This window comes from Thunnus albacares, chromosome 11 (genome assembly GCF_914725855.1).
Source record: "Thunnus albacares chromosome 11, fThuAlb1.1, whole genome shotgun sequence".
NCBI lineage: Eukaryota > Metazoa > Chordata > Actinopteri > Scombriformes > Scombridae > Thunnus > Thunnus albacares.
Window position 1 is genome coordinate 4023626 of NC_058116.1, and position 18740 is coordinate 4042365.

Below are 18740 nucleotides of genomic sequence, written 5' to 3' on the forward strand. Positions count from 1 at the left end.
CATTTGACCCCTAGGTCCAATATAAAAAGGCTTATGAGAAGGAAAAGGGCCACCATGTTGGCTTCCGCAGCCTCCAGGACGATCCTCTGCTGGTTCACTACATGGACGTGGCCAAAATGCAGAGTGAGAAGAACTACAAGAAGGACTACCACAAGGCCAAGCTGAAGTATCACTCCCCAGTGGACATGATGAGTCTTGCTCATGCCAAACACGCCTCAGCAGTGCAGACCTTCGCTGGCTACAAGCAGCACCACCATAATTACGTTCTTCTGCCTGATGCTATGGGCCTGCAGCTTGCTCGCGACATGAACCACAACTCCAGTGATGTAAGTTCTTCCTTTTTTTATGAATTTTGTGTCATAATTAACACAAATACTTTATGTCTTGGCTAGAATATGGTGTTTGGTCTAATAATATTTTGTATTTCTCCTTTGGTGTCTCCTTTATTTTCCAGTACAATTATAAACTGGATTATGAGAACTCAGTCAAGGGAACTGGCTGGGTTCCCATTGGCTCTCTGGACGTGGAGAAAGCTAAAACAGCAGCAGCAGCCTTGGATGAGAAAAAGTACAGGCAGCACCCTGACACCATCAAGTTCACTAGTGTCACTGACTCCGTGAACATGGAGTTAGCCAAGGCCAATGCCAAGATCATGAATATGGTGAGGAAGGGGAAACAGAATAACTTCTTAATTTGCTCCCATATAAGTCTCATGAATTCAGTCTGGGAATTTTTTTTTCAGAATAGACATGAACCTATCTCTTTATTGTAATTATGCAGAAAGAGTATAAGGCCAGTGGAGAGAAGTTCATGCACACTTACCATCTCCCTCCTGATGTCCCTGAACTGATGCAAGCCAGATACAACGCTGTCAACATCAGCCAGGTTAGTTGCCGATTCCTGCATAACATTTCCCAGCCTTTGTGCAAATATAAAACGTATATAGAAATTAAACTGTTTCTATATTTGTAAAATAACACTGATGATCTTTTTATGTAGCATTACTACACCTATAATCACCGTCAAGATCTGCTCAAAGGACATCAAGTGAAGGAAGATGCCATTCCAATTGTTGCAGCAAAAACCTCTAGAGACATTGCCAGTGATGTAAGTTGTGAATATAAATGTAAAAATAAATAATACTATTCAAATGTAACTGCATTCAATAATGTTATTCGTAAGACCTAATGTTTTTCTTTTTTACAGTTCAAGTATAAGCTGGCTTATGAAAAGGCAAAAGGCCACCATGTTGGCTTCCGCAGCCTCCAGGACGATCCTCTGCTGGTTCACTACATGGACGTGGCCAAAATGCAGAGTGAGAAGAACTACAAGAAGGACTACCACAAGGCCAAGCTGAAGTATCACTCCCCAGTGGACATGATGAGTCTTAGTCATGCCAAACACGCCTCAGCAGTGCAGACCTTTGCTGGCTACAGAAAAATCCCTCACAGCTACCTGCTTCTTCCCGACAACATGCACCTGCAGCTGTGTCGGAGCATGATGGAAATTCAGAGTGATGTATGTGTTGTCACTTTTCACATGTGTTACCATGGTGTAATGCTAGATGATTGGTGTATATATAAGTAACTAGATTGCACTGTTTTACATACTTTGAAATAAGACCTTTTTTTTCTCTCTATACCCACAGAATGTTTACAAGTCAGATTACACCAACTACCATAAAGGCCTACCATGGGTCCCTATTGCTTCCCTGGATGTTGAGAAGGCCAAAACCGCGGCAGCTGCGCTGGATGAGAAGGCCTACCGCCAGCATCCCAGTACTCTTAAGTTCACAAGCAAGACTGACGCCATGCAGATGGCTCTGGCTCTGGCCAATTCCAAACAGTTGGACAATGTAAGATGCAATGCCTTTTCCCTCTCTTAAAATGTGTTGAAATACTTATGCATGTCAGACCAAAACTTATAAAAACTCATACATTTTACTATTCTTTTTTCTTCTCTCTAGGCTGCATACAAAGCTTCGGGTGAGAAGTTCATGCACACCTACAACCTGCCAGCTGATTGCCCCGAGTTCCTCCAGGCTAAATTTAATGCCCAGACCCTCAGTGAGGTTAGAGAACAAAACATTTATTGGAAATCAAAGTTAGACTCTGCTTTACCAGCCAAATATGTTCTCATACAAGGAATTTGACTTGCCTAAAATGCTAAGTGTATATCATAATAGCATCATCTGTATACAAAACATTATCTAAAATACTGCTGTGTTATCCACAGAGTCACTACAAGCACCAGTGGCTGGAGGATATTGCCAAGGGATACGACATGAAGCCTGATGCTATTCCTATCCAACATGCCAAGCAAGGCAGACATATTGCCAGCGATGTATGTAAATCATAAATCTACCCAGCACAGAACATTGTTTTCTATTTATGTAAAACAGTCACTGTTATTTAAATTGCTCCTTTTCCTTTCTTTTTAGGTCCAATACAAACTGGCACATGAGAAGGCAAAGGGCCACCATGTTGGCTTCCGCAGCCTCCAGGATGATCCTCTGCTGGTTCACTACATGGAGGTGGCCAAAATGCAGAGTGAGAAGAACTACAAGAAGGACTACCACAAGGCCAAGCTGAAGTATCACTCTCCAGTGGACATGATGAGTCTTGCTCATGCCAAACACGCCTCCTCAGTACAGACCTTTGCTGGCTACAGAAAGATCCCTCACCAGCACTTACTTCTGCCTGACAACATGCAACTGCAACTGTGTCGCACCATGAACACGCAGTCAAGTGATGTGAGTGGCAGACAGTGAAATGTGTCTTTTAGGGTCAGAACCATGTCTGAAATACAACTTTACTGAATCTAGAATTTTTACTTAATTTACAAATTTGTGCAAAAAAGTTAAAAAAAATAGTTATAAAAGGTTTACTCACTGATCTCAACTTTAAATCCATCAGAATAATCTGATTGTCTCTATTTTTTCAGTATAATTATAAATCTGATTGGAACAACTATGTCAGAGGTACTGGGTGGATCCCTATTGGCTCACTTGCAGTTGAAACTGCAAGAGTTGGTGGTGAGATTCAGAGTGAGAAGAAATATCGCACTCATCCATCCAACTTCAAGCACAGCAAGCTGATGGACTCCATGGACTTGACTCTGGCTACTGCCAACAACCAGATCATGAATAAGGTGCAGCATGTTTAAATGTTCTCTACAGTGCATGGCCACAAACATGTTGTCAACAATCTTATTCATAAGAATTAGCATTTATTTGTTTTTCTGGTCTTTTTATTTACAGAAAGCATACACGGCAGCTTGGGAAAAGGACAAACTGACAGTCCATGTCATGCCAGATGCTCCTGAGATTGTCCTGGCCAAGGCTAATGCCCTCAACATGAGTGAAGTAAGGGATTATATTACATTACAAAATTTTGTTCAAAAAATGTACTGACTAGTGTCAATAATGGGTGATGTATAGTACTGTTTATGCATGGTTGTTTTCTATATAGTGAACTCTATCTCTGTCTAAGGAATGTTTTATAAATTGTTTTATTGATAGTAATTTATTAATATGAACTTATATGTTTTTCACAGAAACTCTACAAAGCCGGTGTTGTGGAGATGGCCAATAAGGGCTACAACCTGAAAGCAGATGCCATTCCAATTGTGGCTGCAAAGTCTGGTACCACTATTGCCAGTAATGTAAGTTGGAAATAAATTCCTGTACCAAAACAAGATTTTTCTCTACTACAACATATCATACATTGTAAACAAGTATTTATTTACTGTTACAGTACAACTACAAGCTGGCACATGAGAAGGCAAAGGGCCATCATGTTGGCTTCCGCAGCCTCCAGGACGATCCTCTGCTGGTTCACTACATGGAGGTGGCCAAAATGCAGAGTGAGAAGAACTACAAGAAGGACTACCACAAGGCCAAGCTGAAGTATCACTCTCCAGTGGACATGATGAGTCTTGCTCATGCCAAACATGCCTCCTCAGTACAGACCTTTGCTGGCTACAGAAAGATCCCTCACCAGCACGTCCTTCTGCCTGACAACATGCAACTGCAACTGTGTCGCACCATGAACATGCAGTCAAGTGATGTGAGTGGCAGACAGTGAAATGTGTCTTTTAGAGTCAGAACTATGTCTGAAATACAACTTCACTGAATCTAGAATTTTTACTTAATTTACAAATTTGTGCAAAAAAGTTTAAGAAAATAGTTATAAAAGGTTTACTCACTGATCTCAACTTTAAATCCATCAGAATAATCTGATTGTCTCTATTTTTTCAGTATAATTATAAATCTGATTGGAACAACTATGTCAGAGGTACTGGGTGGATCCCTATTGGCTCACTTGCAGTTGAAACTGCAAGAGTTGGTGGTGAGATTCAGAGTGAGAAGAAATATCGCACTCATCCATCCAACTTCAAGCACAGCAAGCTGATGGACTCCATGGACTTGACTCTGGCTACTGCCAACAACCAGATCATGAATAAGGTGCAGCATGTTTAAATGTTCTCTACAGTGCATGGCCACAAACATGTTGTCAACACTCTTATTCATAAGAATTAGCATTCATTTGTTTTTCTGGTCTTTTCATTTACAGAAAGCATACACGGCAGCTTGGGAAAAGGACAAACTGACAGTCCATGTCATGCCAGATGCTCCTGAGATTGTCCTGGCCAAAGCTAATGCCCTCAACATGAGTGAAGTAAGACAAATCAATGACACTGATAAATCAATTGCTTGTAATAGTTAATGTATGATTGCTCTAACTTTAGTGATGATTGTTGTGTGAATGTAAACACTATTTTATTACATTATTATCATATTTAAATATCTTTCACAGAAACTTTACAAAGCCGGTGTTGTGGAAATGGCCAATAAGGGCTACAACCTCAAACCAGATGCCATCCCAATTGTGGCTGCAAAGTCTGGTACCACTATTGCCAGTAATGTAAGTGGAAAATAACATATTGTATGAACCCATACAACACATCAGCTGCAGCTGTATAACAGTACAATATCTGTGAATTAATAAGTACTTGTTTGCTGTTACAGTACAAGTACAAGTTGGCTTATGAGAAGACAAAGGGCCACCATGTTGGCTTCCGCAGCCTCCAGGATGATCCTCTGCTGGTTCACTACATGGAGGTGGCTAAAATGCAGAGTGAGAAGAACTACAAGAAGGACTACCACAAGACCAAGCTGAAGTTTCACTCTCCAGTGGACATGATGAGTCTTGCTCATGCCAAGCATGCCTCTGCTGCCCAGACTATGGCTGGATACAGGAAGATTATCCCCTACTACACTGTGCTGCCTGATGCAATGAACCTGGAACTGGCTCGTCACATGCAGCTCATCGCCAGTGATGTATGTACAAAGATTGACTTAGTCACCTTAAATTTAAGTTTATTTGTAGTAAATTGTAATGTCCATAGTAACTTTAAACCATTTGACAATACTGGTACTAATATTCAATGTAGCTGTGCTGCACTGTGAAGGAATACCGTTAATATGTTCATATTCTCCTTTAGAACCAGTACAAGAGTGATTATGAAAACGTCGTAAAAGGAACAGGATGGGTTCCTATTGGATCGCTGGATGTTGAGAAAGCAAAACTAGCCGGTCACATCTTCAGTGAGAAACAATACCGTCACCATCCTAGCAACTACGCATTCACTAAGGACATGCACTCCATGGACCTGACACTGGCCACTGCCAACAACCACATTATGGATAAGGTACTGGATATGACTTGTGAAAATATTAGAAATATCTCCTCTCTGTCAGTACTGAGAAATCAAACCAACATCTATTTTGTTTGTAGAAATCCTACACCAAAGCCTGGGAGACAGACAAGACCTCAATCCACATCATGCCTGATGCAATGGAAATTGTTCTGGCCAGAGGAAACAAGAGAAACTACAGTGAGGTACAGTGTAATACCTTAACTTTTCTACACAATTTCTGCACAAAGCTTTTAAGATCTGTCATAAACTGACATGAAAAAAATGTCACAACACTTATGGATTTAACAAAAAGGAAATGGATATGTCATTTTAAATTGTTGTATTAGTATAGTAATTTGGAAGTAAACATGCTTTACTTTACTTTACATGTATTTTCTCTCTCTCTTCAGAAACTGTACAAATTGGACAATGAGCTGTCCAAGAAGAAGGGCCATAATCTTCATGCTGATGCTATTCCTATCCAGGCTGCAAAAGCCTCCACTGTTATTGCTAGTGATGTAAGTGTCTGTATTTTTAGTGTATTTTTAGATTGTACTACCTATATACTGTAATTTTTCAAGTTTTTTTTCAATTTTTCACTTTCCCCCTCACCAGTTTGGTTATCTCTCACACTTGCTTTCTTAGTATAAGTACAAGACAGGATACCGCAAGCAGGTTGGTCACCACATCGGTGCTCTCAGCATTCAAGACGACCCTCTGCTCATGCTGGCTCTGAACTCAGCCAAGATTGCCAGTGATGCCTTGTACAAGAAGGACTTCAACCAGTCCAAGACCAGGTTCCACCTGCCAGTTGACATGATGGCATTTGAACTGGCCAAGAAGAACCAGATTCAGGTCAACCACGCCAACTACATCACCCGTCTACACAACTGGACTTGCCTGCCAGACTCCACTGATGTGGTCCTGGCCAGACATGCATATGACCTACAGAGTGATGTGAGTATGAATCCTTAAATTTAAGTTTTCATGCATATGTTTTTAAAGTTTTTGAATATCTTTAACTTCAATAAACCCCTTTTGTTTCATCCAGGCTGTTTACAAGGCAGAACTGAAGGTGCTGCAGGGTATTGGCTGGGTGCCTATAGGTTCATTGGATGTTGAGAAGGCGAAGAAAGCTGGTGAGATCCTGAGTGAGAAAATGTATCGTCAGCACCCAAGCAACTACAAGTTCAAAGTCTCTACTGAAGACATGTCCTTGGCGCTGGCTAAGGCTAACGCTCATGTTATGAACAAGGTATTCAATCATCAATCCTCAGAGAATTATTTAATATAAAAGCAAAACCCTCTGTTGACTATGTATGCTGATATGATAAGGGTTTTTTCTCATAAAATGGCATGCCTGCAGGGTTCATAATGTAAATAAATTTCATGTTGTTGATTTCTGTGTTTGTAGAAAGCATACACTGACGCCTGGGAGACTGAGAAAACCAAGATCCACATTATGCCTGATGCTATGGAGGTTGTTCTAGCCAAAGAAAATAATGTCCACTACAGCGTGGTAAGTGAAGAATTAAACATGTATCTTGTTACAGCAGCTCTTATTTATGTATTATGTTCAATGATAAGTGTGCAATATGGTTCAAATTAATACTGTCATATTCATAAGGATATTTTTCTGATATTGATATGCACTGTATATATCAAGGTATGGGAAATGTATGCAAAGTTACATATAATATCACCAAATGTTCAGTAAAATGAACTGTGTTACACTACTGTGCATTGCATCAGACAAAACTCTTTACAGGTGCAAAACAAAAATCTCAATAACTCATTTTTTTTGTTGTTTTTAAATACAATGTGCTCTCAATCATTCATTTGAACATGAAAATTTTGTAGTATGATAATTTGACATGATCATATCATCACAATACAATTCCGTTTCAAGTCAATAAATGGTGATATTGAATTATCACCTTGTACTCCTTAAAATCGAAAATGTAAATACTAACAACTGTGGGATTTTTGTGTTTGTTTACAGAATAAGTACAAGCAGGCATATGAAGATGCCAAGAAGGACGGCTACGAACTGCGCAATGATGCCATTTCCATCGTTGCAGCCAAGGCTTCCAGGGACATTGCCAGTGATGTAAGTTTCTTTTTAATTATTTAATTTTACCACTTGTACAAGAGTTTGTGTAACTGTAAACAAATAATGGTCTTATGTCATTTTTTTTTCCAGTTCAAATACAAGACAGGATACCGTAAGCAGGTTGGACACCATGTTGGTGCTCGCAGCATCCAAGACGACCCTCTGCTCATGCTGGCTCTGAACTCAGCCAAGATTGCCAGTGATGCCTTGTACAAGAAGGACTTCAACCAGTCCAAGACCAGGTTCCACCTGCCAGTTGACATGATGGCATTTGAACTGGCCAAGAAGAACCAGATTCAGGTCAACCACGCCAACTACATCACCCGTCTGCACAACTGGACTTGCCTGCCAGACTCCACTGATGTGGTCCTGGCCAGACATGCATATGACCTACAGAGTGATGTAAGTATGAATCCTTAAATTTAAGTTTTCATGCATATGTTTTTAAAGTTTTTGAATATCTTTAACTTCAATAAACCCCTTTTGTTTCATCCAGGCTGTTTACAAGGCAGAACTGAAGGTGCTGCAGGGTATTGGCTGGGTGCCTATAGGTTCATTGGATGTTGAGAAGGCGAAGAAAGCTGGTGAGATCCTGAGTGAGAAAATGTATCGTCAGCACCCAAGCAACTACAAGTTCAAAGTCTCTACTGAAGACATGTCCTTGGCGCTGGCTAAGGCTAACGCTCATGTTATGAACAAGGTATTCAATCATCAATCCTCAGAGAATTATTTAATATAAAAGCAAAACCCTCTGTTGACTATGTATGCTGATATGATAAGGGTTTTTTTCTCATAAAATGGCATGCCTGCAGGGTTCATAATGTAAATAAATTTCATGTTGTTGATTTCTGTGTTTGTAGAAAGCATACATTGATGCCTGGGAGAATGAGAAAACCAAGATCCACGTTATGCCTGATGCTATGGAGGTTGTTCTAGCCAAAGCAAATAATGTCCACTACAGCGTGGTAAGTGAAGAATTAAACATGTATCTTGTTACAGCACCTCTTATTTATGTATTACTTTCAATGAGGACTGGGAAATATGGTTGAAATCAATGCTGCTATATTCATAAGGATATTTTTCTGTTATTGATACGTACTGTATATATCACGGTATGGCCAATGTATGCAAATTCACATACGATCATCAAATGTTCAGTAAAAAGAAACTGTGTTACACTACTATGCGTAGCATCAGATCTTCACAGATGTAAAACAAACATATAAATAACTCTTTTTGTTGTTTTTATAGAAGATGTGCTCTAAATCATTCATTTTGACATGAAAATTTTGTAGAATGATAATCTGACATGATCATATCATCACAATATGATTCCACTTCAAGTCAGTAAACTGTGGTATTGAATTATCACCTTGTCCTACTTAAAATGGAAAATGTAAATACATTTGAAACTGTTTATAGTGATCATGGTTACAGTGATCAACTGCATATATGGATCAAAAAGCTTGGGACAGAATCATTCCTATACAAATGCTGTTTAAATAATTCACTTATAATAATCAAGTAGTCCGCTTACAGTGTTCATTTTGGGACTTTTCATAAATGAAAACATATGGAAAAAAGGAAAACAAAGCGGTAATTCTATTTTTTTTTTATCCTATTCCAATGATACATGTATGATGTATAATTAGCAGCTGCAGCACCATTATCAGGTGTTGCGGTGCACCTCCACAGGGTTGTGCGGAAAATGACTTTCTTTTTCCTGTCATGACTTCAATGTGCTGTGTGCACATTGAAATCATGACAGGAAAAAGAAATTCATTTTCTCTCAATGAAAAACATAGTCTCCTTGAAGCTAATGACAAACTGCCAGAAACGAGCCAACGAGATGCAGCAGCAAAACAACCAGTGTTTGAAACAGCTGTACTGTATTTTGAAAGTTAGTAAAATTCAGTAAATAGCGAAGCTGCCTGTTTCATTACTTTATATTCATGTAATACATATATAAATGTCAATAAGATGGTAATCTACATGAGAAATTAAGAAAAAGAAAAAAAATCTGTTATAATAATCATCCACTTATAGTGATCAATTTGATCCAGACGGACGTGATCACTATAAGTAGTTTCCACTGTACTAACGTCTGTGGGATTTTGTGTTTGTTTACAGAATAAGTACAAGCAGGCATACGAAGATGCCAAGAAGGACGGCTACGATCTGCGCAATGATGCCATTTCCATTGTCGCAGCCAAGGCTTCCAGGGACATTGCCAGTGATGTAAGTTTCTTTTTAATTATTTCATTTTACCACTTGTACAAGAGTTTGTGTAACTGTAAACAAATAATGGTCTTATTTAATTTCTTTTCCAGTTCAAATACAAGACAGGATACCGTAAGCAGGTTGGCCACCACATCGGTGCTCTCAGCATCCAAGACGACCCTCTGCTCATGCTGGCTCTGAACTCAGCCAAGATTGCCAGTGATTACCTGTACAAGAAGGACTTCAACAAGTCCAAGACCAGGTTCCACCTGCCAGTGGACATGATGGCATTTGAACTGGCCAAGAAGAACCAGATTCAGGTCAACCACGCCAACTACATCACCCGTCTACACAACTGGACTTGCCTGCCAGACTCCACTGATGTGGTCCAGGCCAGACATGCATATGACCTACAGAGTGATGTGAGTATGAATCCTTAAATTTAAGTTTTCATGCATATGTTTTTAAAGTTTTTGAATATCTTTAACTTCAATAAACCCCCTTTTGTTTCATCCAGGCTGTTTACAAGGCAGAACTGAAGGTGCTGCAGGGTATTGGCTGGGTGCCTATAGGTTCATTGGATGTTGAGAAGGCGAAGAAAGCTGGTGAGATCCTGAGTGAGAAAATGTATCGTCAGCACCCAAGCAACTACAAGTTCAAAGTCTCTACTGAAGACATGTCCTTGGCGCTGGCTAAGGCTAACGCTCATGTTATGAACAAGGTATTCAATCATCAATCCTCAGAGAATTATTTAATATAAAAGCAAAACCCTCTGTTGACTATGTATGCTGATATGATAAGGGTTTTTTTCTCATAAAATGGCATGCCTGCAGGGTTCATAATGTAAATAAATTTCATGTTGTTGATTTCTGTGTTTGTAGAAAGCATACATTGACGCCTGGGAGACTGAGAAAACCAAGATCCACATTATGCCTGATGCTATGGAGGTTGTTCTAGCCAAAGAAAATAATGTCCACTACAGCGTGGTAAGTGAAGAATTAAACATGTATCTTGTTACAGCAGCTCTTATTTATGTATTATGTTCAATGATAAGTGTGCAATATGGTTCAAATTAATACTGTCATATTCATAAGGATATTTTTCTGATATTGATATGCACTGTATATATCAAGGTATGGGAAATGTATGCAAAATCACATACGATCATCAAATGTTCAGTAAAATGAACTGTGTTACACTACTGTGCATTGCATCAGACAAAACTCTTCACAGGTGTAAAACAAAAATATCAATAACTCATTTTTTGTTGTTTTTAAATACAATGTGCTCTCAATCATTCATTTGGACATGTATGATAATCTGACATGATCATATCATCACAATACAATTCTACTTCAAGTCAATAGACGGTGATATTGAATTATCACCTTGTCCTACTTAAAATGGAAAATGTGAATACTAACAACTGTGGGATTTTTGTGTTTGTTTACAGAATAAGTACAAGCAGGCATATGAAGATGCCAAGAAGAAGGGCTACGATCTGCGCAATGATGCCATTTCCATTGTTGCAGCCAAGGCTTCCAGGGACATTGCCAGTGATGTAAGTTTCTTTTTAATTATTTTGTTTTACCACTTGTACAAGAGTTTGTGTAACTGTTAACAAATAATGGTTTTATGTAATTTTTTTCCAGTTCAAATACAAGACAGGATACCGTAAGCAGGTTGGCCACCACATCGGTGCTCGCAGCATCCAAGATGATCCTCTGCTCATGCTGGCTCTGAACTCAGCCAAGATTGCCAGTGATGCCTTGTACAAGAAGGACTTCAACAAGTCCAAGACCAAGTTCCACCTGCCAGTGGACATGATGGCCTTTGAACTGGCCAAGAAGAACCAGATTCAAGTCAACCACGCCAACTACATCACCCGTCTGCACAACTGGACTTGCCTGCCAGACTCCACTGATGTGGTTCAGGCCAGACATGCATATGACATACAGAGTGATGTGAGTGTAGCTTCCATGTTAATTTGTTTCTCCCGGTCTTTTTTTATGTTCATGCTACAAAGTTGGTAGGAAATTGAATTGTGTATCACTACACTTTATAGGCTGTCTACAGAGCTGAATTGAAGTGGCTTCAGGGTATGGGCTGGGTCCCCATCGGCTCACTTGATGTGGAGAAAGCCAAGAAGGCAGGAGAGATTTTGAGTGAGAAGAAGTACCGCCAACACCCCAGCACCAATCCCTTCACCATCTCAACCCAGGCCATGGGCATCGAACTGGCAAAGCATAATGCTTTGACCATGAACAAGGTACAATCATTTTTTGGTAAAATATAACTGTATTTTTCTGTGGAGGTGTTTATAGAATATATGATTGATTATCTTGATTTGCAATAAAGATCTCTCTCTGGAGATCTCTTCAGTAATTACTATTGGGTAATACAGGGATTATTTGTGGTTTGTTCCAGCGTCTCTACATCGAGGCATGGGAGAAGGATAAGACCAAGCTGCATGTCAAACCCGACACTCCTGAGATCCTCCTCTCTAAGCAGAATGCCATCAACATGAGCAGGGTTAGTATAATTCCTACTGCACACAATAAGAATATGAACCATGGATTATTTGGAATGTGATTTTAACTGCAGTTTCTCACTATCTCTAGGTCAACAAGACTGGCTCTTTTGTTGGACATGTTAAAAATATTTTTTTACAGAATCTGGAAGCCTTCTTGTTGGCCATATTTACTTATTTACTTCCTTACGTCTCACTCAGATTACTCTGACCTGAATTAGCTGCCAGACGAGATTCTTACAGTGGATTATATGAACGTAATCCCTTGAGTAAAGTCCTAATCCAATCCAATGCAATGCTTTACATGCATATTATGGAAAGCCTGAAACTTTTTTTTGTTCCACAATTACACCTTCATTTAGTAAAACAGTTTGTATATTACATCTGAGATAGATTTTAATAAGTGTAGGATAGTTCTAGCATTGTAGAATCAAAACTTTTCATGCAGAAAATGTATTCATCTATGTCTTTCTTTGCAGAAACACTACAGACAAGGTTTTGAGGCCACCATTCAGAAGGGTTATCACCTACCTGTAGATGCAATCTCTGTCACGTCTGCTAAGGCATCCAGGGACATTGTTAGTGATGTGAGTGACTCATACTGTACCATGCTGTTTATATGTTTGCAACACTGATATAAGACAAAATGTGAGATATGTTCAGGTTTTAACAAGGAATATTTCTGGCTGATTTCATTAGTTCAAATACAAGACAGGATACCGTAAACAAGTTGGTCACCACATCGGTGCTCGCAGCATCCAAGACGACCCTCTGCTCATGCTGGCTCTGAACTCAGCCAAGATTGCCAGTGATGCCCTGTACAAGAAGGACTTCAACAAGTCCAAGACCAGGTTCCACCTGCCAGTGGACATGCTGAGTCTTGAACTGGCTAAGAAATGCCAGATTCAGGTCAACCACGCCAACTACATCACCCGCCTTCACCAGTGGACTTGTCTGCCAGACTCTAATGATGTGGTCCAGGCCAGGAAAGCCTATGATCTTCAAAGTGATGTAAGCCCCTCTGTAACATGGTCAATATATCTCAACATATTATGCCATGTCAACTGTGATCACAGTATATTGGGATGTTACATGTATGTGCTTTTCCCTACAGGCTGTATACAAATCTGAGATGGACGATATTAGAGGTGTAGGGTGGGTCCCCATTGGTTCACTGGATGTGTTGAAGGCCAAGCATGCTGCAAAAATTCTTAGTGACCGTCTCTACAAGCAGAAACCAGACACACTGAAATATAAAACTGACATGACTTCCATGTCCATGGCCTTAGCCACAGCAAATGCTGATATAATGAACAAGGTATAGAATATCATATCCCTCTTTTACATTTTTTGCATATTTGTTGAATCTCTTCCTGGTGGTTACAATTTTTGTGTTTATTTCTCAACACAGAAAAAATACATCTCTGCTTGGGAGGCTGACAAGGTTAAAAATCATGTTCCCCATGACATGCCTGAGCTGTTGCTTGCTAAAGCTAATGCTCACAACATCAGCAAGGTAATGTCTGTTCTGTTTTGACTTATTCCAGTTTTCTACATCGATGCCAGCAAATATCAGTTTTTATGCATCATGGTTTTCATTTTATAATTTGTATATTTCTTTTTCAGAAATTATACAGGGAAGCTGTTGAGGAGACTTTCAGAAAGGGCTATGACCTTAAAGCTGATGCTGTCTCTGTTGTTGCTGCCAAACACGGAAGAGATATCATCAGTGATGTACATAACATACAGTATATTTGAATACTTTTCTCTCTAATTTTGATTTGAGTTTATATTTATTCACTCAATTATCGCTTTATTCTTTCTCTCTACCCAGTACAAATACAAGACAGGATATCGTAAGCAGGTTGGCCACCACATCGGTGCTCGCAGCATCCAAGACGACCCTCTGCTCATGCTGGCCCTGAACTCAGCCAAGATTGCCAGTGATGCCTTGTACAAGAAGGACTTCAACAAGTCCAAGACCAAGTTCCACCTGCCAGTGGACATGCTGAATCTTGAACTGGCCAAGAAATGCCAGATGCAAGTTAATGATTTCAACTACAGAACTCATCTGCACAACTGGACCTGCCTACCAGACTCCACTGATGTGGTCCAGGCCAGAAAGGCCTATGACCTGCAGAGTGATGTGAGCAATGAAGATTTCTCTTTTGGTTTATTGAACACTGCCTTCATAGTTTTTTTTCCTTTAAAAATACTCACTATGACTCCTCTTTTCCTTCCACTTGTAGGCTGTGTACAAGGCTGACATGCAATGGGTCAAGGGAACAGGTTGGGTGCCAATTGGTTCCATTGATGTGGAGAAAGCTAAGAAGGCAGCAGAGATCCTGAGTGAAAGGAAGTACCGTCAGCATCCCAGCAACTTCAAATTCACTGCCCACACAACTGACATGCCATTTGCCCTTGCTCAGGCCAATGCACATATCATGGACAAGGTAAAGATTGCACATCTTATTTAATAGTAATATTTATGTCATTGTACTGTATTCATTTTTTGGGGAGGGTTTTCTTAGGGATTTTATCTAACTCTTGGCAAAATGTTTCAGCAGCCTCCTTTATTTAATATTGAAGCCGATAACTTGTTTAAGATAAAGCTCAGTTTTTTCTATAACAATGTTTTATGATTCAGATTAAGTTACATCTTAACGAACTGTATTCATGTTCTGTTTCCAGAAAGCTTATGTTTCTGCCTGGGAGACTGATAAAACCAACATTCACATCATGCCTGACACCCCAGAGATCCTCCTGGCCCACCAGAACAGACTCAACACCAGTCTGGTAAGCTTCACCAGTTGTATAACCAATGAGTACAATTTATTACCTTATCAGTTATTGTTAACTTCATTTATGTATCTTATCAGTTATTTGTGTTAAAGTTAGATGAATGAATTATATTTTATGTATTTGTTGACTTTTCAATCACTTCTAGTATAAAGGAAATTGTCTGCTCCTCAGGTACATATTATTGTGCTGTATAGGACTCAGTGTATCAGACACCCACACAACATCATTCTTGTTTCCCCAGAAACATTACCGTGAAGGCTTTATGGACACCATCAACAAAGGCTACCACCTTCCCAAAGATGCAATTTCTGTTTTATCAGCCAAAGCCCACCGGGACATTGCCAGTGATGTAAGTCTTCTCTTTTAAATTTTTTCATATTCCCTTTACTTTGTGATTTTACAGGCTGCATTTTGAATATTTTACTACACTGAATTATTTTAAGAAACTGAAAAAAATATTGCTATCTCAAATTTTCAGTACAAATACAAGGCTGGTTTCCGCAAGCAGTGTGGTCATCATGTTGGAGCCCTTAGTGTTAACGATGACCCACTGATTATGTTGGCCGCTCATGCAGCCAAGATCTCCAGTGACAACATCTATAAGAAGGACTTCAACAAGACCAAGACCAAGTTCCACCTGCCAGTTGACATGCTGACAATTGAACTGGCCAAGAAATGCCAGATCCAAGTGAATGATTTCAACTACAGAACTCATCTGCACAACTGGACCTGCCTACCAGACTCCAATGATGTGGTTCAAGCTAGAAAGGTCTACGATCTACAGAGTGATGTAGGTATATGTGAACTTTAGCTGTCTTGTTGAAAGAAGGTGAAGTAAGGTGGGATTTTTGGAGTTTGTTGTTAGATCGTAGGCTACGAAAGAGCGATGCAATCAATAATTTTTTTCTAACTAAAAGAATGAAATTATCACCATAACTGAAACTGCATTAAGTTGTATTGTCTTTTCGACCCTGCAAAGACAACCTCAGGATATGGAATCGAATCTCTTACTCTTACTTACTTGCTTAGTTTCATCTATTCTCTGATCACTCCCAACATTTTGATGTACCCTGGACGTGTGGCCAACAAATGTTGTGGCAATTCCCTCATCCATTTTTTGAGACTTTCTGCAGATGGGAAAATGCAAGAACTACAAAGCAGAAACATAACGGCATGTGGTGTGGTAAAAAGTGATATTTGTTTTTTAGGCTGTATACAGATCTGACCTGGAGTGGCTTAGAGGATGTGGCTGGTCACCTCAGGACTCTGTGGATGTTCTCAAAGCTAGACATGCCCAGACTATTCTCAATGAAAGGCTCTATCGCCAGCACCCAAGCACAGTCAAATTCACCAGTGCCGTCGACCTACCGTCTATTATCTTGTCCAAGCAAAACGCTGAACACCTCAGTGATGTGAGTAATGACCTCTTCTTTCTGGTGAATTTAAAACTTAATACTAAATGTCTTGTACAAATATCTGTGTGAATGAGGGCATCAAAACAAAGAAATTAACGTTTTGATTTTCTTTCTCACAGTGGAAATATAGAGAAGTCTGGGATAAAGACAAGCTCAAAATTCATCTGCCACCTGACACCCCCACCTTTGAACTGTCCAAGGCCAATGCTATCCATATCAGCAATGTAAGTTTGTATTGTTACAACTCCTGCACCAGTCCTGATTATGTTGAAATCCATAAAACTTTACATAAACATCTTAAAAGTATATAAATATTTTATTCGTTGAAATGCATTATTCATTATTTTTGACTCTATGTCGTGCAGTCTTTTTGATCATACTTTGTTTTTCTGTGCAGAAACTGTACACAAAGGAATGGGATGATGAGAAGGCCAAAGGCTATCATATCAAGGAGGATGCTATCTCTGTGCTTAAGGCTAAAGCTTCCAGAGATATTGCTAGTGATGTAAGAAAAAAAACATGGTACAGCAGATGAATTACTAAGCTACTTGCTGATGTGTCATTAACCTTTTATCCCTTCTCTTGTAAAGTACAAGTACAAAGACGGATACCGTAAGCAAGTTGGCCACCACATCGGAGCCCTCAGCGTCAATGACGACCCACTGATAGTGCTGGCTATGAACTCAGCCAAGATTGCCAGTGATGCCCTGTACAAGAAGGACTTCAACAAGTCCAAGACCAAGTTCCACCTGCCAGTGGACATGCTGAATCTTGAACTGGCCAAGAAATGCCAGATGCAAGTTAATGATTTCAACTACAGAACTCATCTGCACAACTGGACCTGCCTACCAGACTCCACTGATGTGGTCCAGGCCAGAAAGGCCTATGACCTGCAGAGTGATGTGAGCAATGAGAATTCCTTTGTTTGTTTATTGAAAACTGACAGTTTTTTTCTGACACTTAAGCTGTCCAAGAAATGCTAAGTCCAAGTCAATGACTTCAACTATAGAGCTTATCAGTGTGGACTTATGTGGTCCAGGCCAGAAAGGCCTGTGATCTGCAAAGTGATGTAGGTTTATAGTTGTATTCATTGATAGTATTTTTTGGATCTATTATCGATATACTGTATACTCCTATTTTAGTCTCAACTCATTGTGATTGACTGTATAAATTACATGTTATGCAAACCAGATAAACAAATCTACCTGCTTTGGTTCTCCAGGCCGTGTACAAGGCTGATCTGGAGTGGTTACGCGGATGTGGATGGATGCCACATGAATCTGTGAATGTTATGCAGGTCAAGCACGCACAGCAGATCCTGGCTGATGTAAGTTTGATTGCTAATAAAAATAACTTTGACTCTGTAATTACTTGTAAAACTACAGACATTCGTATATACTTGTAAAATGTTTTTAAAGTTTCTTGAAGCTGACAAAATGCAACTTCAGTAAATTAGCTGGATTATTGTTATTGCATATCTTTCTTGCTATTTTACAGAGGGGCTACCGTGTCAAGTTGGATGAGCAAAAATTCATAGTTCCAGCTGACAGAGTCGACTTGGCCTGTGCCAAGCATGCTGCTGACGTCCTCAATGAGGTGAGGATGACTATGCTATTCTGATGTTGCTCTATATATGCTTTTAAGTCCCCTCTTCAATTCATTCACCACAGCATCACAACAGCAAAGTGGCAAATACTTGAGAATAATTTAGCTGTTTTTGGTAACTGAGTTTTGATTTCCTTTCTTCTTTCTTTTCAGGTCAAATATCGTGAGGCTTGGCATCAGGAAAAGACAAAGTACTCACTGGTGGACACTCCAACTCTTGCCACAGCCAGAGAGGTGGCTAAGAATGTTCACCCAGTAAGATGACTTCTTGTATTTGTTGATTATTTCAATTCAACAATACTTTGTCTCGTACCAATTTTATCCCCTTGCATATTCAACTTGATAAATGGTACAT

The 18740-nt window shown here is 39.6% G+C and overlaps 1 protein-coding gene across 11 annotated transcripts in view; it reads left to right on the plus strand.

Annotated features, from left to right (window-relative positions):
* neb (nebulin) overlaps nucleotides 1-18740 on the plus strand; it is a 66260-nt gene that overhangs the window by 13181 nt on the left and 34339 nt on the right. For all 11 annotated transcript variants that reach the window (XM_044365312.1, XM_044365302.1, XM_044365303.1 and 8 more), the window contains exons 26-77: nucleotides 15-326; nucleotides 455-661; nucleotides 781-885; nucleotides 1000-1107; nucleotides 1207-1518; nucleotides 1649-1855; nucleotides 1967-2071; nucleotides 2236-2343; nucleotides 2441-2752; nucleotides 2944-3150; nucleotides 3260-3364; nucleotides 3556-3663; nucleotides 3756-4067; nucleotides 4259-4465; nucleotides 4575-4679; nucleotides 4818-4925; nucleotides 5030-5341; nucleotides 5506-5712; nucleotides 5799-5903; nucleotides 6111-6218; nucleotides 6346-6657; nucleotides 6752-6955; nucleotides 7115-7219; nucleotides 7703-7810; nucleotides 7904-8215; nucleotides 8310-8513; nucleotides 8674-8778; nucleotides 9944-10051; nucleotides 10144-10455; nucleotides 10551-10754; nucleotides 10915-11019; nucleotides 11487-11594; nucleotides 11686-11997; nucleotides 12099-12302; nucleotides 12461-12565; nucleotides 13043-13150; nucleotides 13263-13574; nucleotides 13678-13881; nucleotides 13975-14079; nucleotides 14190-14297; nucleotides 14398-14709; nucleotides 14813-15016; nucleotides 15255-15359; nucleotides 15607-15714; nucleotides 15844-16155; nucleotides 16574-16777; nucleotides 16900-17004; nucleotides 17178-17285; nucleotides 17371-17682; nucleotides 18003-18107; nucleotides 18278-18376; nucleotides 18539-18640. In XM_044365312.1, the coding sequence (XP_044221247.1) occupies nucleotides 15-326; nucleotides 455-661; nucleotides 781-885; nucleotides 1000-1107; nucleotides 1207-1518; nucleotides 1649-1855; nucleotides 1967-2071; nucleotides 2236-2343; nucleotides 2441-2752; nucleotides 2944-3150; nucleotides 3260-3364; nucleotides 3556-3663; nucleotides 3756-4067; nucleotides 4259-4465; nucleotides 4575-4679; nucleotides 4818-4925; nucleotides 5030-5341; nucleotides 5506-5712; nucleotides 5799-5903; nucleotides 6111-6218; nucleotides 6346-6657; nucleotides 6752-6955; nucleotides 7115-7219; nucleotides 7703-7810; nucleotides 7904-8215; nucleotides 8310-8513; nucleotides 8674-8778; nucleotides 9944-10051; nucleotides 10144-10455; nucleotides 10551-10754; nucleotides 10915-11019; nucleotides 11487-11594; nucleotides 11686-11997; nucleotides 12099-12302; nucleotides 12461-12565; nucleotides 13043-13150; nucleotides 13263-13574; nucleotides 13678-13881; nucleotides 13975-14079; nucleotides 14190-14297; nucleotides 14398-14709; nucleotides 14813-15016; nucleotides 15255-15359; nucleotides 15607-15714; nucleotides 15844-16155; nucleotides 16574-16777; nucleotides 16900-17004; nucleotides 17178-17285; nucleotides 17371-17682; nucleotides 18003-18107; nucleotides 18278-18376; nucleotides 18539-18640 (9381 nt within the window). The remainder of the gene's footprint in view (nucleotides 1-14; nucleotides 327-454; nucleotides 662-780; nucleotides 886-999; nucleotides 1108-1206; nucleotides 1519-1648; nucleotides 1856-1966; nucleotides 2072-2235; nucleotides 2344-2440; nucleotides 2753-2943; nucleotides 3151-3259; nucleotides 3365-3555; nucleotides 3664-3755; nucleotides 4068-4258; nucleotides 4466-4574; nucleotides 4680-4817; nucleotides 4926-5029; nucleotides 5342-5505; nucleotides 5713-5798; nucleotides 5904-6110; nucleotides 6219-6345; nucleotides 6658-6751; nucleotides 6956-7114; nucleotides 7220-7702; nucleotides 7811-7903; nucleotides 8216-8309; nucleotides 8514-8673; nucleotides 8779-9943; nucleotides 10052-10143; nucleotides 10456-10550; nucleotides 10755-10914; nucleotides 11020-11486; nucleotides 11595-11685; nucleotides 11998-12098; nucleotides 12303-12460; nucleotides 12566-13042; nucleotides 13151-13262; nucleotides 13575-13677; nucleotides 13882-13974; nucleotides 14080-14189; nucleotides 14298-14397; nucleotides 14710-14812; nucleotides 15017-15254; nucleotides 15360-15606; nucleotides 15715-15843; nucleotides 16156-16573; nucleotides 16778-16899; nucleotides 17005-17177; nucleotides 17286-17370; nucleotides 17683-18002; nucleotides 18108-18277; nucleotides 18377-18538; nucleotides 18641-18740) is intronic.